Source organism: Vombatus ursinus, unplaced genomic scaffold (genome assembly GCF_900497805.2).
Source record: "Vombatus ursinus unplaced genomic scaffold, bare-nosed wombat genome assembly UNPS02014945.1, whole genome shotgun sequence".
In the NCBI taxonomy this organism is placed as follows: domain Eukaryota; kingdom Metazoa; phylum Chordata; class Mammalia; order Diprotodontia; family Vombatidae; genus Vombatus; species Vombatus ursinus.
The window spans coordinates 24,228,679-24,252,123 of record NW_020954723.1 but is presented as its reverse complement, the minus strand read 5'-3'; the positions used below and the strand labels follow the sequence as shown (position 1 = coordinate 24,252,123).

Below are 23,445 nucleotides of genomic sequence, written 5' to 3'. Positions count from 1 at the left end.
TCATAGATTTAGAACCGGGACCTTGGAAGGGACTTGAGAGGTGAGATGAAGAGAGGTGCTGTCAAGACATAATAGACATGTCCCTAGCTCCAGGAGAAGGATGTTTGAAAAGAGTTCTGCAATCCTATTTCTATTGACATCCACTCTCTCTTGGTCTTCCTCCTTCCCATTTTCCCTTTCCCTCAGATAGATGATAGACAGACATAAATAGGTGATAGATAAATGAGACAGCATATAGATAGAATAATAAATGGCAGACACACAGATAGATGAAAGAGATGATGATGATGGATGATAGAATGAGATAGATAGATAGATAGATAGATAGATAGGTAGGTAGATAGATAGATAGATAGATAATCTATCAAGTTTGTTATATTCCAGGCATGGCACTAAGTTCTGGGTATACAAATACAGCCAAACAAGGTAGTTCCTGCCCTCAAGGAGCTGACATTCTAATGGGGAAGACAATACATAAAGGGAGCTGGAAGGCGGAAGCAGAGTGCAAAGAGGTCTGGAAAGTGCTGGGGGGTGGGGAGGGGTTGGGTAAAACAAAGCCAAAGTTGGCCTATCAGAGCCCAAGGTGATTCCAGAAAGACAGCCCCCTTTTCCAGTGGGGAGGATGCAACGGAAAGCAGCACTCACTCAGGACAGTGTTGAGGTCAAGATGGCTTTCTTAGGGTTCTTGCCTCTCTTTTCTCCAATTCACAGGCAGGCAAGACATCACCCTAGTGATGTCATTGGTGCTCTTCGAGAATGAGGAAGAAACAACAACTTAGACTTTTAACAGGTTCTCTTCCTCCAGACTTCATGGTCCTGCTCCTCTTCCTGCTGCTCTCCACCCTAAGTCACCATGTTTCCATCCAGCTGCCCTAGTGTTGTGAAGGTGGGTGCTAAGGCCTTGAACCCCTAGTGAAGCACCAGGGATTCCCTCATCCATGCCAGCACCCAACCCTCACTTTCAGTCTTGCACCTACTTCCACACCCAGCTGCCCTTTCAGATCAGATGGTAATATTCTCCAGTCACATTTACAGATCTTTCCTCAGCTGTTTTAAATTTGGTGACATGGAATCTGCCTCATACTTGTCTCTAAGAAGCTTCCTGGGGATCCTCACCCAAGGCAACCTTTGTTTTCCACTGGAAGACTTTGGTGGCATGGTAGAAAGAGGGCTAAATTTATAGTCAGAGGGCCTGGGCTGAAATCTCAGCTCTGCCACTTACTCATCTGTGTGTCCTTGGATAAGTCACCTAACTTTTTTTTTTAAGGCAATTGGGGTTAAGTGACTTGCCCAGGGTCACACAGCTAGTAAGTGTCAAGGGTTTGGTCTGAGGCCGAATTTGAACTCAGCTCTATCCACTGCACCACCTAGTTGCCCCAAGTCACCTAACTTCTAGGGGCCTCAATTCCTGAATCTTTAAAATGAGGGAGTTTGATTAAGGGAGCTCTAATACTCCTCCCAACTTCAAATCTGTGACCCTCTGGAAGCAGACTTTGAACAAGGAACTTAACCTCCACAGGCCTCAGTTTCTTCACACGTAAAATGAGGGGAATGAAATACGTTGATTCTGAGTTCCCATCCAGCTGTGTACCTATGGTGGTCCTAATCTTATTCTCCTCCTCAATAGACACACACACACACACACACACACAGTGGAGTTTACCATAAACCCTACCTCACCCCAAATTCTTCTTTGGGCTTCCATCTTGAAGGACCTGCCCAATATATGGAACAGCTATGGGTTTATGGGAGGAAGTCACTACCTGACTGCAGGGACACCACCCCCCGCTCCCACCACTCCGAAGAGGGCAGCACCTTGGGAAGGACTGGGAACAGTGTTCCAGAGCTTAGGGCTAGCCAAAAGCCCGGCTCCCAAATAGCAGTTGTGTTCACATAAAAGCCTCTAATGAGAGAAAGATGCCGTTCCTGGCCCGGCAAGCTCTTCGCAGACTTGGTCTGGCAGGCTGAATCGGCCTCTACCGTTCGGCGGTGGGAGGAGGGAAGGAAGAGGAGGGTGTGAGTCAGACCTTGGCCCCCTGCTCCTGAACACGGACTCCACTGCAGGAGAGTAATTGCATTAACAAATGTTGAGATGTTGTAGCCGGCTGGGAGGCCTTGGGGCAGGCAAGGAGCAGCCCATTCCCACTGATGGGAACACTTTGGGGGCTGCTCCTAATCCAGATCTCGGCTCTCAGAAAAACCCTCACAGACACTCTCCCTCCCTCATTTTGTTGTTCAGTTGTTTTCAGTTGTGTCCAACTCTTTGTGACCCCATTTGGGGTTTTCTTGGCAAAGATACTAGAGTGGTTTTCTATTTCCTGCTCAAGATCATTTACAGATGAGGAAACTGAGGCAAACAGGGTCAAATGACTTGCCCAGGGTCACACAGCCAGTAAGTGTCTGGGGCCCAGACTCCATCTCTCTGGACCAGACTCACAGCAGCAGAGCTTACCCATCATCCTCACCTTCAATCATAGAATTAGAGATCTAGAAATGGAAGGGATCTTAGAGGACATCTAGTCCCACCCACTCATTTTACAGATGAGGAACCCGAGGTCCAGAGTGTCTAAGTAATTTGCCCAAAATCACACAAAAAGTAAGCGTCAGAAACAGGATCTGAACTCACGTCCTCTGATTTCCCTTGCGATCCAGCGAGCCTTTGAGTTATAAGTAACCTCAGGAATGTGGGAAAGGATTGGGACTTGGGATCTTCATCCTAGATCTTATTGCTTCTCCCTAGGCAGAGGCTGTCATGGGCAGAGAGAACAGAACTCCTTGGCTGGCTGAGGGCCGCCAAATTTTAGTGCCACAGAATCTGTCTGTTGCCCAGGCAGAAGGGTTAAGGGAAAGAAGACAGATGAAGTCATACATTCAACTTGAATGCAGCCTGGGACAGTGGAAAGAACACTGGATTTAGGGTCAGAGGACCTGGGTCCGAATCCTGGTTCTGCCACTTACTACCTATGTGATCTTTGGCAAGTTGCTTTATAGCTCTGGGCCTCGGTTTCCTCATCTATAAAATGAGAGGATTGAATAAGACGGTCTATAAAGCCTCTCCCAGCTCTAAACCTATAATCCTATGAACTAATCCATGGCTTCCTAAATCCCACAGAACTCAGACACCCAGGGATAGTCAAATCCACTACCCCAGAAAAGAGAAATGCCGGGAGAAGCAGCATAAAAACTTGTCCCTAACAAGCATTTGGGACAGGAGGCGAGAGGATATATCTACATTATAAAATTCTAAGGACTAGCGGAGTCCCTGGAGGTGGAGAATATGGAGAGGACAACATGTCACACCTCCTGCTCCTTGTGGATCCAAGGTCCTTTCCTGACCTGGTCCCTACTGGAGGAAATTTGTTATTCAGTCATATCCAACTCTTTGTGACCCCATTTGGGGTTTTCTTGGCCAAGATACTGGAGTGGTTTGCCATTTCCTTCTCCATCTCTTTGCAGATGAGGAAACTGAGGTAAATAGGGCTGAGTGACTTGCCCAGGATTGTTGTTGTTGTTGTAAATGTCTGAGGTCAAATTTGAACTCAGGTCTTCCTGAGTCCAGGCCCAGTGCTCTATCCACTACACTTCCTTAGCTGCCTACTGGAGGAAATGTTCACCCGTTTTTTAGCCATCTCCCTATCACCCCTCTGTTCTACTCTCATAAAATGTATATGTACACGTACATGTATGTGTATATGTGTGTATATATGCATGTATGTATATGTATACGGTTGAGAGAGACCGACAGGCAGAGACAGAGAAAGAAACAGCTGTTTATCCTTAGTTTTATAGACTTCAAAGCTATTCCTGTGCAGACCTCAGGCAACCCAGTTGGAAAGACTATTGGCCCTGGAACCAAAGGACCTGGGTCCATATTGTGCCTCTGATGCTGAACCTCTGGCAAATCACTTAATGTCCTTAGCCCCAGTTTCCTCATCTGCAAAATAGAAGAGGAAGGTTGGACTTGGTGGCTTCTGAGCACTTTAACTCTAAATCTATGACCCCCCCACCTCCCCAAACCACTTCAGCGCCTCCTCCCAGAAGTGTTCCCATGGAACAATTTTCCAATAGAGATGAGATAAGCATAGGAACCAGACCTGCAGTTTTACTGGCATGGAGATCATACAAATACAAATTGCCACCTTTTCTGTAACTTCTGGACTTAGAGAGCTGCCTGGAGCACTTGAGAGTTAAATGACTAGCCCAGGATCATACAACCAGAATATGCCGAAGCAGGACTTGAAAACAGGGATTCCTCACTCTCTGGTATAGAGAGACCAATTCTCTATACTAGATTGCGCTAGGCTGCCTCTCACCTAGCTGAGTGGATAGGTGTTCCCAGAAATGCAGACTGGACTTGAGGAGGAAGAAGTCCCCCCCTCAGAAAAGCCTGAACCTCATTAAGCTGGGCCCTCCAGTTGTCAAAAACCTGGGCACTTCCTGGGAATCCTGCATCGATTCAGAGAGTATTGGAGCAAGATCCTTCCCAACAAGTTGCAGGGGTCTGTCTGCTGCTTTCCTCAAAACTCGACCAGTGAAACTAGTCCCTCTCAGTACAGCTCCCAAAAATTCCCAGGGAAATTTTTTATGTTTTCTCCACTAACAGTCACAAGAACACCCCAGTGTAGGTGGAGGGGGAAAAGACCCCCATGAAATCTGGAAGTCCTTCCAAAAGCAACAGCTATAAACAGTACATTGCTTCCCCCTTCCACCTCCATCCCAATCTGCCCATGAGCCATTAGCCTTTCCCCACCTCAGAGTCACATTCAGCAGGCCCAACAGTCAGCTGCCTCTACAGGCACACAAACACATAAATCTCCCTCCAGAGCTGGCAAAGTCACAGAGAAAAAGACAGATACAAAGACCCAGAGAAGGAGGCAGAGGCCCAGATGGAGAGACACTTTGGGGTTGGTCAAGGAAAGAGCTGGAGTGTCATCGTCTACATCTGTAGCGGAGTAATGAAAGTTGTGGGTATATGGAGAAAGGTCAAGGTAGGTGGGAACATAGACAGATGGGAAGAGAGAAGGACAGACTGATATGTTAAAGTGATATTGGTCTTTAAGAAAGGAACTCTTTGGGGTAGCTAGGTGGCACAATGGATAGAGCACCAGCCCTGAAGTCAGGAGGACCTGAGTTCAAATCCAGCCTCAGACCAAACACTTGACACTAGCTGTATGATCCTGGGCAAGTCACTTAACTCCAATTGCCAAAAAAAAAAGAAAAAAAGAAAGGAATTCTTCATGAGAGAGAACTTGGTTATGGATGGTATCAGTGAGCACTGCATCTTCTCCATCTTCTCCAATGATCAGTTGATCTTGTTAGTCAGGTAGTTAGAAAGGGCCAGGTTAAGAACTCACTGTTCCAATGTGTTTAAAATTTGAGGAGGGGAGAGTGGAAGGATTGAAGCCAGACCCCATTTTATAAGGGGGAACTTCACATACAGCTCCTGACACACACACCCTTGGGAGTCACCCCATATGTGTGAAACTGGCATGAAGGAATCATTAACATTCCCAGGCAGTGGGAGTCTCCTTCTGACCCAAAAGGGCAGTTGGGAGGGGGGGGGTGGGGAGAAGGAAGCACAATGGGACGTGAGGTTAGAGCCAGCTGACAGGGCATGGAGCCAAGAGCCCCCTACATTTTAAGGCACTCAGGATATAGCCTTGGGCAAGCGCTCTAACCCCCACGCGTTTCCCATTAGGCTCATTAGCAGCAAAATAGCAATAAGCAAACAGCATCAGAATCAGCTAATTAGAAAATATTCCACCAGTGTACAAGTGGACTACAAGTGGGAAACCATATACAAAGAGGAAATGACGCCTACAGGCAATTGTCTTCAGGAGAACTGCCAAGCTCTAATCTAGGGGTCAGGATTGGGGAGAGGAGGCATGAAGGTAAGCAGAATGGAGAGAGAAGAGAAGGGTCATATAAGAGAGTTATTAGGAGAAGTAGATGTGTTGGCAATAATTGATGAGTTTCACCTTATAGGGGTTTGGTCAAGCAGTTGTACACACATGCGCGCGCGCGCACACACTCACACACACACACGTCATTGCCAACGTTCTACAGAGCCACCAAAGCAATATTTCCAGTGTTGAAACTCCATTATGGCAAATGGTAAATGGTAAAGCTAGAAAATTGCAAGCATGTTTAGATAATGAGAATTTCTCTGGGACTCAAATGCCCAGCAGGAGGCCCAGGCACGGATGGACCCATCTAGGGGACAAGGAAGGTTGGAAGAAGTCCTGCTCCTATCAAAGTCAAGGCATCCTGTTACTTCTTCATCTCAACTTCTAGCAGTGTCCCGTTCACAACCAAACTCTCCTTTCCACAGGGCTCTTTTTTCTGTAAGGGTCAAAATGACTTCACCAACCCAACCCTCTTTATCACGTTGTAGCACCCGATACAAACAAAGAGCACCAGATACAGTGTCAGAGGACATAGGTTTAAGCCCTGACTTTGCTACTTGACACATTTATAGCTCTGAGCAAATCACTTTGCCCCTCTACCCTAAATTCCTTCATTTTTAAAATGAGAGGGTTAAACTAACTGGTCTCTGAGGTCCCTTCCAGCTCCACACCTCTGATCTTTTGTCTTTGACTCTTTGGTCTCTCCATTCTCCAGGTCTCCTGAATCTACTAAGACTTTTGCTTTCCCATAATTTAGCCCCAAGTACCTTTCCTCCCTTTTCACATTATCTAGGTAGAAGCAGAGAAGGAAAAAGGAATCAGATACAGTAGGAGAAGACGGTTAACAAGCAGGTCAATTCCCATATACCCAAAACACAGAAAGGGGCACACACTAAATGAGAGATGAACTAGGGTGGCAGCTATGTCAGAAGAGAAAGAGGGATGCATGTGAGACAGATCACAGATGTAGAACCGGTAAGATTTGGCCACTGATTAGAAATGTATGTTAGAGGAAGGAGTCCAACTTGAAACCAAAGTTTCAAACCTGAAAGACTAAAAGAGTGGTAGTGATTTTGCTGGGAATAGGAAACTTAGGAAAAGGGGTCGTTTGAGGAAAAGATAATGTTTTGGACATGGTGAGTTTGAGATGTCTATGGGAGATCTAGTTCAAAATGTTCAGCACGCAGTTGGACATTATCATCGTCATCGTCATCACCATCATCATCATTGCTTGAGAATAGGACTGGACGTATAAACCTAGGAGTGGTCTTTGTAGAAAGGATAAATCTATGGGAACAGATGAGGCTGTCATGAGAGCAGGTGGAAAGAGAGAAAATAAGAGAGACCAGTACAGAGGTTTAGGGTACACCTATAGCCAGAGGATGTGATATGGATGAAGAGCCAGCAGAAGAGGCAGAGAAGCAACAGTCAACTAGAGAAAGTATCAGGAGAGATAGTGTCAACAAAAACCCATATAAGGGGCAGCGAGGTGGCGCAGTGGATACAATGCCAGCCCTGGAGACAGGAGGACCTGAGTTCAAATTTGGCATCAGACACATAATACTCACTAGCTGTGTGACTCTGGGCAAGTCACTTAGCCCCAGTTGCCTCACCAAAACAAACAAACAAAAAAACACATAAAAGAGAGCATCCAGGAGAAAAGGATGGACGATGGCATCAAATAACGGTGAGACATCAAGAAGGATGTAGACTGAGAAGACCATCAGATTTGGCAATTAGGATGCAATAAGCATGTGTAACCCTATTTCAGATTGCTTACTGTCTCAGGGAGGGGAAAGGGAGGGGAGGGAGAAATAGAATTTGGAACTCAAAACTTTTTTTAAAAAAATGAATTTTAAAACTTATGTTTACATGTTATTGAAAAAATAAATTTTTTTAAGTTTAAAAATAATGTAATAAGGAGCCAATATTGAGAAACAAGCAACAGTATGAAGCCTGAGTTTGTTATCAAGAATTGAAGCAAAATGAAAAGATTTGGCTGAAGGACTTTTCAGGGAACATTGGAGAAATTTAAAACAGAGATTTGATAACCAGATATAAAAAAAATTAACAGGAAATCGCTCGACTGAGAAAGAAATTAGAAAGTGAAATAGAGTGAAAACCTATGCTGGCAAGAAATAAAACAAGTCATAGGATTGATACAAAAGAACTATTAAAAATAGCCATAAACAAACCAGTTACATTGAACAACAGTTTCAGAATGTGGAAGCCCCCCCTCTTGCTTCCTGTTCAGCTCCAAGTTGAGGCGCTGCTCCAAGAGAAAGTAGACACACATCTATCTAGAAGCCAAATAATTTTGCCTGCAACAGAAGAGGTTGCCAAATCAGGCAAGGGAGGAAGGGCTAACCTAAGAGGCATTTTTTTTTTTTTTTTGCCTAGAAGCTCAGCCATTGAATCCCCTAGGGGAATGAAAGAAGCTATAGAAGTTAGAAAAGCTGTCAGTGAGTTTATAACGTCAATCAATTTAGATATAGATGTAGAAAGAAGAATAAGTAAAAATAGAATTAGGACAATTCCACGATTCATATTAAATGGTTAAATTATAAAGTTACTGGAGAAGTAGTTGCTACTTCATCTATACTCTTAAGTTATGTATAATGTACTTTTCAATGTTATTAAATGGATTATTCCATTATTATATTGGAGGCAGCTAGGTGGCTCAGTGGATAGAGCACTGGGCCTGGAGTCAGAAAGATCTGAGATCAAATCCAGCCTTAGGCACTTACTAGCTATGTGACCCTGGACAAGTCACTTAACCTCTGTTTGCCTTAATCCATTGAAGAAAGAAATGGCAAACTATTCCATTATCTTTGCCAAGAAAACCCCATGGACAGCATTGGCCTGCTATGGTCCATGGGTTCATGAAGAACTGGACATGACTGAACAACAATAAATTATTACTACTGTTAGTATTGTATTTTTTCTTATTTAAAAACCAGTCAAATGGTATTTTGCATTATGATATATGCATTATGTATTTTAATATCAGTGTAATAGAACTATAGATTTGGTATACTTCCAAATCATTTTCAGGGAACTGAAAACTTTTGGCTGCAAGGAGAAATGTAACACCCATTTCAAAGGCCTCTCCTACAGATGCTATAGTTACTGGTACCGTACTATAAGAGCCAAATGGAATATTTAATATTTGGCAGTTGAAGCTGAAAGTTTATTGAAAAACTGAGAAAAGGGTTAATGGAGATAGTTTGAGAGAAACTGTGGAGAATTCAGAAAGATGAGAAAAAAGCTTCTTTTTTTAGGAGAACTATCAACTGTATTTTATGAAGAAGCATTATGAATAGAATTTATGAAAAGTGAATCTGGGGAAAAACAGTTAAGAGTAATGGTTTGAGAAAAGATAAAGAGTCTATTGTTGTCATGACTGGAGAGAAGCTGGAGAAGACAGAGAAAAAGAACATGGAGGGATCTTCTTTCCTGATAAAGCTACTTTAATCTTTATCTTATAAAGAAGATGAAAAAGGATTATTTAGGAGAGATTTTTCTTGTTACCTTAAATAAACTGAATGGTAGAACTCTGTTTCCAGAAGCAAGGAGTAGTCATCAGCAATTACAGTGATGGTTAGAGGTCACTCTGGCATTCACATAGCTAAAATGTAAAGAATTATTTATATCTTTGTGATATTTTTTATTTTATTGTTAATAAATTGTATAGCCAGGAACTTTTAGAGTCATTTAATCCTAGGAGATATATCACAGTGTGTGTGTGTATGTGTGTGTATGTGTGTGTGTGTGTGTAAACCCCTAATCTCCCAGGGTTAATATTTTCTCAGTAAAGTAGGAGGCAAGGTCCTCAACTGAAAGAATAGAAAGAAGAGGAGGAATGGGAGGTCTAAAGAGATAAGAAAAACTTTAGAATATACTCCATGGGAAGTAGAATAGAAATCAATTAGGGAAGAGTAAAAGGACTGCCTTGCTGCAGTAAGGGCCCAGGTGAGGTTTCATATATTTGAAAGTACAGTAGACTTGAAGAGAAAGGACCTGAGTTCAAATCCTGGCTACTGCCTATGTGACACTCTCACTGGGCCTCAGTTTTCTGATCTCTAAATCTATGATCCCATGATCATTCTTTTCTCAGACTTCACTCTGTTCATTCCTCCCCTCTCATCCTCCCTAACCCCTCCAATCTTGAGGGTATTTCTTTTTTTTTTTTCAGCCAAAGACAAGGTTTATTAGAACATCCATCATATTGGGCAGACTCTTCAGGAGTCTGAACATGAGTAAGCAGTGACTTATAGATTATAAGAATCTAAGCATCTTAATAGAGACAAAATGGACCTTACATACAGAAAGACTATGGGAGGGATCTAGGAGTGGCCAAGTAGTCTATGAGGTAATAGAATTCCAGGGACCTAGACCACAAGGCCAAGGGAGAATGGAGAAATGGCCTGGGGCCATAGGGAGGTCCACAATAAAAGGCCAGTTGATGGGATTATAGCCTCGGGGGACCACCAGAGATTTGGCCATGTGGGATTCTGGGGCCCAGATCCCAACCCCATCATTCCTCCCTCAAACAAATGGGACCCAAATTCTTTTGGTCTCCGCTTCTGAAACTGCTTCTTGCTGACAAGGGGCGTAGAGTTGTCCCTGCCTCAAGGGGGTCCCAAAGAGGAGGTTGACTAGAACCAAGCACAGGCTGCATCCAGGAATGATGGGGGACACTGGCTGGTACTCGCTGTTTGCTACCAACTGCAGGTGAATGGCCTGTAGTCTGGAAGATACAAATTCCAGTTTGAAGGCTAGCTTCTTTACCTTGAGCAGGATGTGCTGAACCTGGGTGATACTTCCAGGCAAAGGTTGCCCTAGGGCCCAAGGCCATTGCCAGGGGGGCCCATGCTTCAGCTGCTGCCCCTCCCCCCTCCTTCCTTTCCTAGGTGGGGGAGGGCAAAAACAAAGGTGAGGGGTAAAGGGTGAAACTCTCTTCTCCTATGAGAGGGGTTAACAGATACCCTCTTGACTCAAGGGAAGGGAGTGGAAGAAAAGAGTGACCAGGGTTGTAAGGAGGAGTTCTAAACTCCTTAATGATCAATCACAAAACCTCCAGAATCTGTCAAGATATTTTTAGCTGTTCTAACTTTCCCTGTAACCTTCATGAAGGAAGATTCAGAGGTGCAGAGGGAAGGGAGTAAGTAAGCCTCAGGGAACCAAAAAGCAACTGCAGTTTTTCCCAATTCCCTAGCGCCGAGGGAATTAACAGATACACTTCCGGATAGGGCATCCATCCTTGTCCTCTATGCTTTGGAAGTCATACCCAGGTTCATGGCCTTGAACCAACCCAGTGGACCAAGAGACTGAGAGAGTCAGGCCCAATGCTAGACAGCCTCGTAACTTTCTGCCACAAAAGCTCCTCCAAGCCTTGGTGCTTGGAGAGCGACCCAACTGCAGAGCAAGAAAGGAGGGGAGGGAGGCTTACATACCTTCCAGTCTTGGCTGGAGAAGAACTTGGGGTTAGGCAGTTTCCCCGTACGGGTCACCAAAATGATGCGGTTTAGGGGGTCAGGGGTACTGGGACCCCAAAATCACAACACGTGGGTCCTGCCCGAAAGAATTCGACCCAAGCCTTCTTTCAGCCCAAGACAAGGTTTATTAGAGCATCCATCATATTGGGCAGAGTCTGAACATGAGTAAGCAGTGGCCAGATTATAAGAATCTAAGCCTTGAGGGTATTTCTTTAGCAGCAGTTCCAAAGTAAGGATGGTCAAAAAGTCCTTAATAATGACAACTTATTTGTTTTAAAGTTTGCAAAGTACTCTCTTCACAACAACACTAGGATGTAGAGGGTTTTTTTTGAAGATTATTATCTCTCCTTTAAAGTTGAGGAAACTGAGGTACAGAGCAGTTAGTGAATTTATTTAGGGTCACACAGCCAATAAGAGTCAGAACCAGGACTTGAATTCTGGTCAGTGTCCAAGATCAGCGCACTTTCAGCTACATAGATGCTTCCTTCCGCTTCCCTGTAGACTGATTTAAAACAATGACCATCTTTCATAGGTTACAAGGCAAGAACGGACATCTGAGGAAGGACTGCCCAAGAAATCTGAGTGTAAGCCAGTTCTGGGAGCAAACAAGAATTTGAAAAGGACCAAACCAGAGGCACACATGAGGGGTGTTAAGTGCTAAAGGTGGAACTATAACCTTAGGACTGGGGGCCTTTCAAAACACAAGTAAGAAAGTAATATGCACACTCATTTTCTCAACAGAAAACACTTAAAAATGTACCCTTCCTACCCCACCCCTGTCAATTCCTTCAGAAGGGGGTGGGATGTGAAGTACAAGGAGGTTAAGGAACACAATTTTCCCACAGGCTCAGGAATGCCCTGATTGGAAGAGTTGGGTCAACTCACGTTTGATGCACTGGTTGGTGCTATTGGCAGTCGTCCATCCTGGGCAGCACCGTCCCCCGCAGACGTTCCTCCTGCATGACCACAATAGTGTTAGGAGAAAGGCACTCTGGGAATATCTGCCTGAGGCCAGTCCCCAGCTTCAGATAACCCACATCCCTTTTCCATTGCTGTTCCCTTCTAAAGCAGCCTATGTTTGGCGTGTTTGGGGCTTGTCAGTCAAGTTTTACCACTGTACACTGTATGGGGGCATCGTGTGGTGGAAGCTGGGGGGGCAAGGAAGGTGAGAAAGCAGTAGAAACCATGATCTGGATCTTAGAGATGCTTATAATTTAATGGGAGCAACAGGATAAAAACCTATATTAAAAAACAAAAGTGCTAAAATAAGCTAGAATAAAATACAAACAAGCAAACCTAGTGTGAATCGTTTTAAACTAAAAGTTCGGCAAGGCTGATGCTAAAGTAAGTGGGTTGGCTGCTATGAGATGTATAGGGGTAGAGAGTGTTTCTTTGATTCAGCACTTCTGTTGGGGATCAGAAACCAAGGGGCTCTCCCTCTGCTCTCTGCCTGGGCTCTTAGTTCTAGAGTATTAAGCTTGAGAAAAAAATCACTTTGGCAGCTGAGTGGAAGAATTAGTAAGAGAGCTGAGGCAGAAATCATTAGGAAGCTATTACAATAATCCAGGCAAGAGAAAAAGAGAACCTCAACTAGGGTTGTAGTTCTGAGTGGAGAGAAGGGGGCATAGAGGAGAAAGGGACAAAGAGTTGTGCCCACATTCAAACAAGAGCAAGGGAAGGGCAAGGAAAGGAAGGAAAGGGAGGGGGGAAGAGAAGGAGGAAAGGGAAGGAAGGAGGAAAGGAAGGAGGAAGGGAAGGAAGAAGGGAAAGGAAGAAGGAAGGGAAGGAGGAAAGGAAGGAGGAAGGGAAGGAGGAAAGGAAGGAGGAAGGGAAAGAGAAAGGGAGGAAAAGAAAGAAGGAGAAAAGAAGAGAGAGAGGGAAGGATGAATGAAATGAGGGAAGGAAGGAAAGAAAGAGGGGGGAAGGAAGGAAGGAAAGAAACATTTATGAAGTGCCTACTGTGTGACAGGTACTGTGTTAAGTCCTTTACAAAAATTTCATTTGATCCTCACAACAACCTTGAGAAGTAAGTGCTATTATTATCCCCATTTTACAAATGAGAAAACTGAGGCAAACATAAAGAGGTACCCATGATTATGAAGTTAGTAAAGTAAGCACCTGAAGTCAGGTTTAAATCTTCCTAACCCCAGGCCTAGTGCTCTATCCACTGCACCACCTCTCTGCTTCTTCATGAGAAAGAGAGCTGTCTAGATTGACTGGGAAACATCAGAGTTCTTTCAACACAAACTTTTCCCTAAAGCCAAAGCTCACCATTTTAATATTGTTATTCAATGAGTGTTGTTGTATGGTCATGAGACATGGCGCACGGCAGTCTCTGAAGCATTAGAAATCACCCAGATAGCAGCAAAAAGGCACATGGTGGGTATGAGTAAACTACAACACATTATAAACGGAGAATTCTGAAGGAAAAGTAGAGTAAAACATGTAATCCAAGAAATGTATGAGGGAAAAAGGAGGCTGGTTGGTCACATAGCAAAAACAAGCCCATGTGATCCATTGCTAACTTCACAATGTCAAGAGAAGTTGAGTAAGGTTGTTGGATAGTAAGTATGTTGGATACAACCAGTGGTGAATGTAACACATGAATCACACAGAATGGGCAGATAAGGATGGGTTATGATCTGCATTGTTGTAAGGAATCCCTAAACTGATAAAATCATGAATCTATTTGAATATTTCTCTGAGGAAGAGCAAATGCCACTGTAGGCAAATGATTCCTTGACTTTGGCCTAGCTACATGGGGGAAAGGATTATTCTAAAACAGGCCTAAATCCCTAAAACCCAAGGCTGGGCTAGAGGTCCTAGAGTTGGTTTGGCCAAGAGAAGTTCCCCCAGAACAAGGAGTTCTTAAGTTGTTGTTTTTTTTAATATATATGCCCATTTGGTAGGTTGGTGAAACAAACCTTTGAACTCCTCTGGTGAAGCCTATAGGCCCCTTCTCAGAATAATGGTTTTTAAATGCATAAAATAAAATATGTAAAATTACAAAGAAATCAAAGTATTAGATATAAGTTCACAGGTTAAGAACCCCTGCCCTAAAGTCTCTTTGGTCATTTGTCCAGGGTCAAACTGGCCTTCATTGTCACCAATGATCATCATCAACAGTCATTTTCGAGTGCCATACTTTAGTATGGTTTAAGGACCTAGGGGCGATTCACCAGGACATTCAACCTCAGGTAGTCAATTTGATATAAGGGAAGTATATTTCATAGCTGCAGAATATAAGTGCTATCCAGACTTAGCAAGGGAAGAGTGTTTAGGTGACTGAATGAGGAAATGCTTTTATAATGAAGGTCTTCCTGATTTCCCTAGCTGCCTAGCTGTTCCCCTTATTTCCTTCCCCCCAATTACCTTATACTTGGCACATAGTACACACTTATAAAATGTTTGTTGACTGATTGATGCTTTGAGATCCATAACTGGCAGCAGGTGCACCACGAATATGCCTCCTAGATTTTGAGTAAACTTCCTACAAAGGCTTTAGACATTCAGTATAAAAGGGCCTTGATTCCAAAAGCCTGAAAGGGATGGAAGAATTGTCTCAGATGATCAGGGAAACAGATAGACGAAGGCCATGGAGGAGTGAAGATTGAAGAAAGACAGATTTCAGAAGTGACAAAAAATGGGGTGAAGAGATGGGATGAGGAGTAAGATCTCTCGCAAAGGAGCAGAATGGAGTAGAGCGGTAGAATCATAGAATGGTCTGTATGTCCACATTATGAAGGAAAAGGATAGAGTCTTTCTCTGGACTATGTGATGATGAAGGTTAGCAAAGAAACTGAGGCCCCTTCTATCCTCCAACCTATTCAGGGCACAAGGGAGCAGAAAAGATGAAGGAATTAGAAGTGAGAGTGAGGCTATGGTTATTAGGGGGCTGACTGGGACTGCAGATGGGGAAGCCTGTCCTAGAGAAAGGGAAGCTAAGAGCTTAGCAGTACATAAACTAGAACTAGAGATGAGGAGTCCAGAGTGTCCAGAAGGGGAGAGATGAGACTGGTGGCCATTTTTAAACCTCTGCGGACAGCATGGGGGAGCATCTGGTCCCACTTATGAGTCTGTTTGACATTTGAGTGGACCCCAAAGCCTGTGTGGTTTTTAGAGCCTCATAAAGAATTCAAAATAAATTCCTTTGGCTTAAAAAAAAACTGAGGCCCATTCCTGGCCTTCTGAACCAACATTAAGGGGAGCTGCCACCCAGGGAGCTCCAGGAATGTCCCCTACAGCCAAGTCACCCCTCTGGCCCGTGGCTCAACCTTCCTGGATCAGACATCTCTAGCACCAGCCTCTTCCAGAAGCCTTCTGTGCCCTCTGGCACTCTTCTTTCATCACCAAGACCTATTCCAGGAAAACTAAGTAGAGTGATTGGTCAGTCACACCTATTCCTGAGTCCTGGCCTCCAATACTTGGAAAAAGGCCCCAGGACCCTTCCAGGGTTTCTAGGAACTGGGTAGAGGGGGGAAGACGGGAGGAGCTGGAGACAGAAATGGCATATCCATCTGTAGATTGTTGTTCAGTCATTTCAGCTGTGTCTGACTCTTCATGATCACATTTGGGATTTTCTTGGCAAAGGTACCGGAGGAGTTTGCCATTTCATTCTCCAGATTATTTTACAGATGAGGAAACTAAGGCAAACAGGGTTAAATGATTCACCCAGGGTCACACAGCTTGTGTCTGAGGCCAGATTTGAACTCAGTATTCCTGACTCCAGGTCCGCCACTCTGGCACCCCAGCACACTTCACCACCTAGCTGCTCCATCTGTAGATTATTGTCCCCTTATAATGATTACAAGGTGTGTCAGAGGTTGGGTCAGCGAGAGCAAACAGAATTGGGTTAGGTGTACTCAGAGGACATAGAGTGGTGGGAGGATGGGAGCCAAAGGCTATGAACAGCACAGAATTCATCCTGAGAAGTATATTGGGGCCAGACATCCCTCTCATACACTGATGACAATTTAGGATATATGCCTTCAGATTTTGCATTAGGGAGAAACCGGATGGATCATGGGTTTGATCCAGGCTCACAAGGCTGATGATCTTACAGTTTGAGGAAGTTCAAATTTGGTCCAGAAAGCTCTCCCTGGACTAGATGATCTCCAAGATTATATGAAGAGTGGACCAACAGCGAGGCCAGAGTAACACAGCGTCAGAGTATTGCAGTTCCTAATTGTACCACAAGGTGGCGTTAGCTTTCAGTGCTAAGTAGCCAGGGGGCAAGGTCCGCATTGTCTCTGCATCATTATTTACAGTAGACACAGGATCATAGGATCAAAGAACTAGAATTAGAAGGGACCTTCGAAATCTAGTCTAACAACCTCACTTAGCAGATGAAGAAAGGAAAAAGGGCCTATGGGTTTGGCAATCTCCTCAAGGTCACAGAGGGCATGACAGAACAGGGGATTTTAAGCCAGGATCTCTGACTCTCTTTCCAAGACTGAGATGACGAATGAAGCAGCAAGATCCCTTCCCTCAGACTCCCACAGGCCAGTAGAGAGCAATAGACTAGAGGTGGGAGGAAGCAGCCTTCCGCTTTACCAAGAGCACATGAGTAATGTCTTATGCCATTGTGCACATGTGAGGTATGTACCTACTTTAAATACTGGATTGACCACGCCTTACATGGATCCCCTGTGTATACACACATTTAACTGCACCAGACTAATTTTTCTGAAGTGTCACAAACATATCACTTTTGTTGTTGTTTTTCAGTCATTTCAGTTGTGTCCAACTCTTTGTGACCCCATTTGGGGTTCTCTCACAAAGATGCTGGAGTGGTTTGCCATTTCCTTCTCCAGCTCATTTTACAGATGAGGAAACTGAGGCAAACAGGGTGAAGTGACTTGCCAAGGGTCACACAGCTAGTAAGTGTCTAAGACCAGATTTGAACTCAGAAGGATGAGTGTCTTCCTGACATCAGGCCTGGCACTATCCACTGCACCACCTAGCTGCCCTATATATCACTTCCCTACCCCAAAACTTGCAAGGACTCCACATTACACATTATTCATATATATATATATATACATATATATATATATGTATATATATGTGTGTGTGTGTGTGTATGTATGTATGTATGCATGCATGCATATATATATATATATATATATATATATATATATATATATATATATATATAGATCAGGTCTAGGTCGTAAGTGATCCTAAGTGGCAACTAAAGAGTTTGGACCAAACTACCTGCTTAGCCTATTCCCTACCACCACATGAACACTTTCACTTTTTGCCACCTCTCCCCTGCCCCATATTCTGTGATCTGGTAACATTGCCTCCTTGCTGTTCCTTGCACAAGACATTCCACCTCCCAACTCTGGCCATTTTTACTCGTGGTCCCCCATGCCTGGAATTCTCTCCTTCTTCATCTCTGCCTCCTGGCTCCCTTGGCTTCCTTCAGGTCCCAGCTAAAATCTCACTTTCTACAGGAAACCTCTCCCAAACTTCATGAATGCTAGTGCTTTCCCTCTGGAACTACCTCTAATTCATCTTGTCTATAGTTTGTCTATCCATAGCTGTTTGAATAGAGTCTCCCCTCATTAGATTGGGAGCTCCTTGAGAGGACGGACTGTCTTTTGCCATTCTTTGTATCCCCTGTGCTTAACATGGTGTCTGTCAAATAGTAATTAGCTAACTGACTGATTCTATACTTCAGCCATATTGGTCTCCTTAGCTGTGCACTTTTGCTGATATCACCACCCCTATTTCGACTGTCTTTTCACTTACATCCTTCTCTTTCTTCAAGGCTTAACTCAGGTCCTGCCTCCTATCAACTGTTTCTCAATGGTCCCATTTCACAGTGATCACTCCTTGCCTTGAACCACTACAGCACTTTCTCCTAAAGCACCACTAAAGGGTTACTCGTTGTCTTTGCATGCTTCTGTTCCATTGTCCCCAATCTGTTGGATCTACATTCTCTGAGCTGTGCCTCATACATCTTTGCATCCTCAGGGCATTCCTCAAGCTCCAAGTGATTCCTCAACCTCAAATCTCTCCATTCTGCTTGGACCTCTCCTTTACATATAATAATTTTTACTGGAATTACTTGTAAACATCAGCCCTCCTACTAATTTGTGAAAGGCCCAAGGGTTGTACCGTATTGCATCTTTGTAATCCCCGGTGCCTGGCACAGTATACGTGCTTAAGAAATGTTTGTTGAATTGTTGAATTTGTGGAAGCTCATTCACACTCAGAAACTTTGTTATTAGTGAAGATGGCAAGGGGAAACATGAATCTGCTTATAAAAGCCCAGACTATCTAAATGCTTACTGGCTACGTGGGGGAGGGTAAAGCAGGTGGGGAACCAATGTGAATTATCAGTGTTGATTCAGATTTTACTGCTTTGGTATGTTGTTGTTGTTGGGTTGTTTCAACCATGTCCAACTCTTGGTGACTCCATTTTGAGTTTTCTTGGCAGAAATACTGGAGTGGTTTGTCATTTCCTTCTCCGGCTCATCTGACAGATGAGAAAAATGAGGCAAACAGGGTTAAATGACTTGCCCAGGGTCACACAGCTAGTAAGTGTCCAGGGCCAGATTTGAACTCAGGAATTCCCGACTCCAGGGACAGCACTTTATCCATTGCACCATCAAGCTGTCCTGTGGGAAGTGTGGGGTAGTGGAAATCCCTGTTACTAGCCTCTCTGGGTCTCAAATGTCCTCATCTGTAAAAAGAGGAGATCAGAACAGATATCCCCTGAGATCCCTTTCATCTCCCTCTTTTTACAGAGATGGAAACTAAGGCCCACAGAGCTTAAGTGGCATATCCCAAATTGCATGGGTTGCATAGGACAGGATTCAAATCCTGGCCCTCGACTCAATACTCAATCCTACAGCTTTCCACTGAACCACCTTTCTCCTATCTTTAATTCCTACTCCACACTCCCATTTTTCCAGTTGACCTACCTTTCCTCAGAGCTTCTGGTAGGTGGTAGGACGTTTGAATGGAACTTGTCCAAAGTATGTGAGGAACATGTAACACACAGAAACATTGGGAGAAACATCCCATACAATCCTGTTAACAAATGAGTGAATACCATTTCTACGCTGGCAGGGCAAAGCTGATTTTTGAAAACATTGTCTTCTACACAGACAAACTGCATAATTTATGTATGTGTTATACTTATGTGTGTAGATAGATAGATAGATAAATAAGACACATGCCTATGCAAGTATACACAAATGCCAGAGAATGGTTTGCCATTCTCCATGGAAATACAACTACAGTCAAGATCACCGACTTAGTCCACTCAATCCCTGGGGTCCAAATGGAATGTACAAATTGGATGAAAGGAGTGGGGACATTCCTGCTGATGCCCTTGCCAGCTTTGCTCACTGTTCTCTACAACACTGCCCAATAACCACAAGTTCACCTCAGGACACACCTGTCAGGCTCCAGGCACTAGCCTAGCACACCATGGTTCAAAATAGCATGGACAGCCCAGGCAGGAAGAGGTCACAGGGCTGAGCCAGCAAAGGCAGTGGGGAAACCCAGAGCTTCTGTGGGAAAGCAAAAGAATTGGGAGGCATGAGTGAAAGAGTGGTGTTACACTGGGAAGATGAATGAGAAGGAAAGAGGGGAATGTGTTTATCTGTGTACGTGTGTGTTGGGGACAGCTCAGTTCCACAAAGACGATTCTGGGGAGCAAGCACACGAACACACACACACACGTGCAGTCCAAATCTAAAATGTATAGCTCCAGACTTCCACCTATTTCCAGTTACTAAACTTGGTCGGCAATATTCCGGGGTCCCCTCCCCCATCTCTATCTCATTCATGTGTCCTGTCCTCTTGAACATTCTCAGACAAAGCCAGGAGTTCACACAAACACCAAATTCTCTTCAAAAAAAATGAGTCCCCAAGTAGGATCGGCCTCCACCTGCAAGTGCCTCCCTCCGCACCTCCTCTTTCCCCACCTACACCCCAGTCTGGCCCCCACTCTCCTTCCCGATACGTTCCCCAGGGGCCACTGCTCTGGGATTCAGGCACAACACACAGATGTGAATCCTCGTAAGGAAAACCTTTAGCTTCTGGTTCGTTCTGCCCACTACAACGAGGGACTCTTGGACCTGGGTGCGCTTTCTTTTCTTAGCCAGAGCAGAGCTCCGCATCCTCATGTGAATTGTGGGTGAGCAAACACCTCGGGGTTAAGAAAGTTAAATTAGAGAGGAGGACGAAACTCAGGGCAGTGTAGAGGAGCTAAGCCCGGACAGCTGAGGAGGGGCAGGCAGCTCTCGCATAGGGGCTCAAAGTTTGGGTTTAGGCTCGAAAGGACGAAGCAGGTGCCAATGGCAAGGGGTAGGGAGGGACAGGAGGTGACAGTTATATCATCGATCTATCTAAATCTAGATTTATTTATCTAGATACCGATATAGATAGCTAGCTATTATTTCCTGCCCCTCTCTACACCCTTTCCATATTGATATCTACCTATATGGACATACATAATCCAGACGATATATATGTATATGCTTATACATACAACATTCATATACACACACACACATATATATATACATACATACATACAAAGTGATATATAATCTTGGTGATGAACTTCCCGAAAGCAATAACTACAGACACACACACACACACACACACACACACCCTCTGGCTTACCCCATCAGTCGCCCGCGGGATGAGGGCGGGGGCGGGGGCGCAGCCCGGACTCTCTGCCCTGTCCGAGGGCGCTGCAGAGCCGAGGCAGTCCTGGCCAGGGCTGGGTTCTGCTGTCGTAGGATAACCGCAGACATCTGTGCAGGTGGCAGGACTCTACGGGTCTGCTGCGCTCTGAGAGGCCTCCTGATCTCGCCGTCGGCGGGGTTCCTCAAGTGTCCCCAACCCGGCTGGGGTCCGTCTCCGTGAGACTGACCTGGGCCAAACCCTCCTTGCTCCCGGAATAGACTGTACACCTTGCCTACAGTCGCACCAGGATGACTGACCCCAGGTCTCCGAAGCCTGCCCCGGTCCCTGCCTGCGGGCTCGTACCTCCCCACGAGATCCCGCTGGGCATCACCCATACCCACAAAGAGAGCCAGGGTCAAAGACAGAAAGCTTCTCCAGTAGCTCCCCATGGTTGGCCTCGGGCGAGAAGAGCTCAGCGGACAACAAGCTGCAGCCGCCACATGTAGCGCTCGGAGCAGCTGCACACCGGCCTCCCTGGCTCCTGGTCTTGCCGGGCAGGAGGTGGCTCGCTTTGAGCGCTTCCGAAACTCACTTTGCACCCAGTGATCACTGTCCCAAACCCGCCACCCGATCAGGGTCGGGGGAAAGAGGAGCTACGGGTTTGGGCAGCGCGGCGATATCGAGAATTCTCCCGGATTCAGACCTGTTCTGATCCCCGGCCCCTTGCCTCTGGTTCAGCCCCGTGCCCCCAGCCCACTCTGCGCACACAGCTGCTTGCACCTTCTGGTCTCTTCCCCCTGTCACTGCAACCTCGGGAGGGGATGTGGAGGGTTTTATTTTTGGAAACCTCCCACTTTTTTTTCCCCCAGTCTTTTATCCACACTATTGCCCCCTCCTCGGAGAGACGGCTCAGCCTCCTCATTACGGGAGAGAGGGAGGAATTCCAGTAACACCCACTTTGGCACCACCAAGCGTACGAGAGGCGGAGGGGGATTAACCCCTGAAGTGCTGGGGAGAGATGGGTCCCCTACTCCGAGCTTGACCCAAGAGCCCGCAGAGGAGGTCGGGCCCATGAAGGTCGAGGATCCAAATGTATCTCCCACTAGTCAGCCCTGGTTGTCTTTCTTCTCCTTCCTCTGACCCTCCCCTTTTCGGGGCTCTCTCTCAGGGGCTAGTGGTGAATTCTGGTGGCCTCAACACACCTTGAAACTGAGTCATTAAGTGGTACAAGAGAAAGGGTGTCGGATGGGTCCAAGGCCCGAGATACGGAAACCACTGCTAACTACAGTTTCCTCCCAGAGAGCTGATACCACTCATGCCCAGTGCCACATGCCGCGCGTGGCTGGAGGACTCTCTTGCCTCCGCCTTCCCCTGGGGCATAAAGGGGCTTTTAGAAGATGGCATGAGCAGTATGCCCCCTAGTGGAGTTAACCGAGCTCTTCCTTCATAGCTACAGCATATTAAACGATTGCCCAACCACAGTCGTGCCTTGTACTCTTAACATTCGTTCAGCCAAAGGTTCAAAGTACTTTCCCACTTGGAACTCATTCATCTGATCCTGTTCAAATCTTTGAGCCCTCAATCACTGCAATTTATTTATAAGTTAAAGTCAAAGTCAGAGGTGTGTGTGTTGTCTGGAGTGAAGGGTAGGGTGGGTGTTAGTCTGGCACAAAGTGGCACAAAGTCATATAAGAAGCCGGCGACAAAATGGAGAATAAAATTCAGGCTTCCTAATCATGAGGGTTTCCTTGATTCCTCCTTCCCCTCTGCACCTGGAAGTAATGTCCTCTGAACTTCCCTAGTATTTTATTCACATATTTCATGTGGTACCTACCATACTCTACCTTGTATCATATTTAGAACATGTAATTTCCCTTCTAGTTTGTAAGTTTCTTTTATATGCAATTCTAATTACACTACCCTAATATATTATTTTTGAATGCATTTCTTTTCTCCCTTGAGAATAAACTCTAGAAAGCACACTCTTATGTTCTAAGGGGGAGGATGGGAGAGTGGATAAAAGGAAAAGAGGTAGCAGATGCCAGGCCAGAGCTTAACGTGGTTATGTAATTAATTATAATGCTTTCTCTCTGTTGATTATCTCCCATTATCCTACAGATATCATATATGTGTCCATATTTTCAGGTAAACACACATATATAATATATATTGTTTGTACATAGTTGCTTGCATGTTATCTCTCCCATTAGACTGTGAGCTCCTTAAAAGCAAGGACTGCCTTTTGCCTTTCTTTGTATCCCTGATGTTTATCACAGTGCCCAGCACATAGTAGGTGCTTAATAAATATTTATGGACTCACTGTCTTTTCCTTCATAAAAGGAGGGGACAGATAATCAGATTCATAGGATCATTGACTTAGAACCAGA

At 45.0% G+C, this 23,445-nt stretch overlaps 1 protein-coding gene across 1 annotated transcript in view; it reads right to left on the bottom strand.

Annotated features, from left to right (window-relative positions):
- LTBP2 (latent transforming growth factor beta binding protein 2) overlaps window positions 1-21,943 on the bottom strand; it is a 186,213-nt gene extending 164,270 nt beyond the window's left edge. Inside the window, exons 1-2 of the mRNA XM_027844768.1 lie at window positions 21,053-21,943; window positions 12,290-12,360 (exon numbers count right to left, since the gene is read on the bottom strand). Of these exons, the coding sequence (XP_027700569.1) occupies window positions 12,290-12,360; window positions 21,053-21,507 (526 nt within the window). The 5' untranslated portion in view covers window positions 21,508-21,943. The remainder of the gene's footprint in view (window positions 1-12,289; window positions 12,361-21,052) is intronic.
- Between the last annotated feature and the right edge of the window lie 1,502 nt (window positions 21,944-23,445).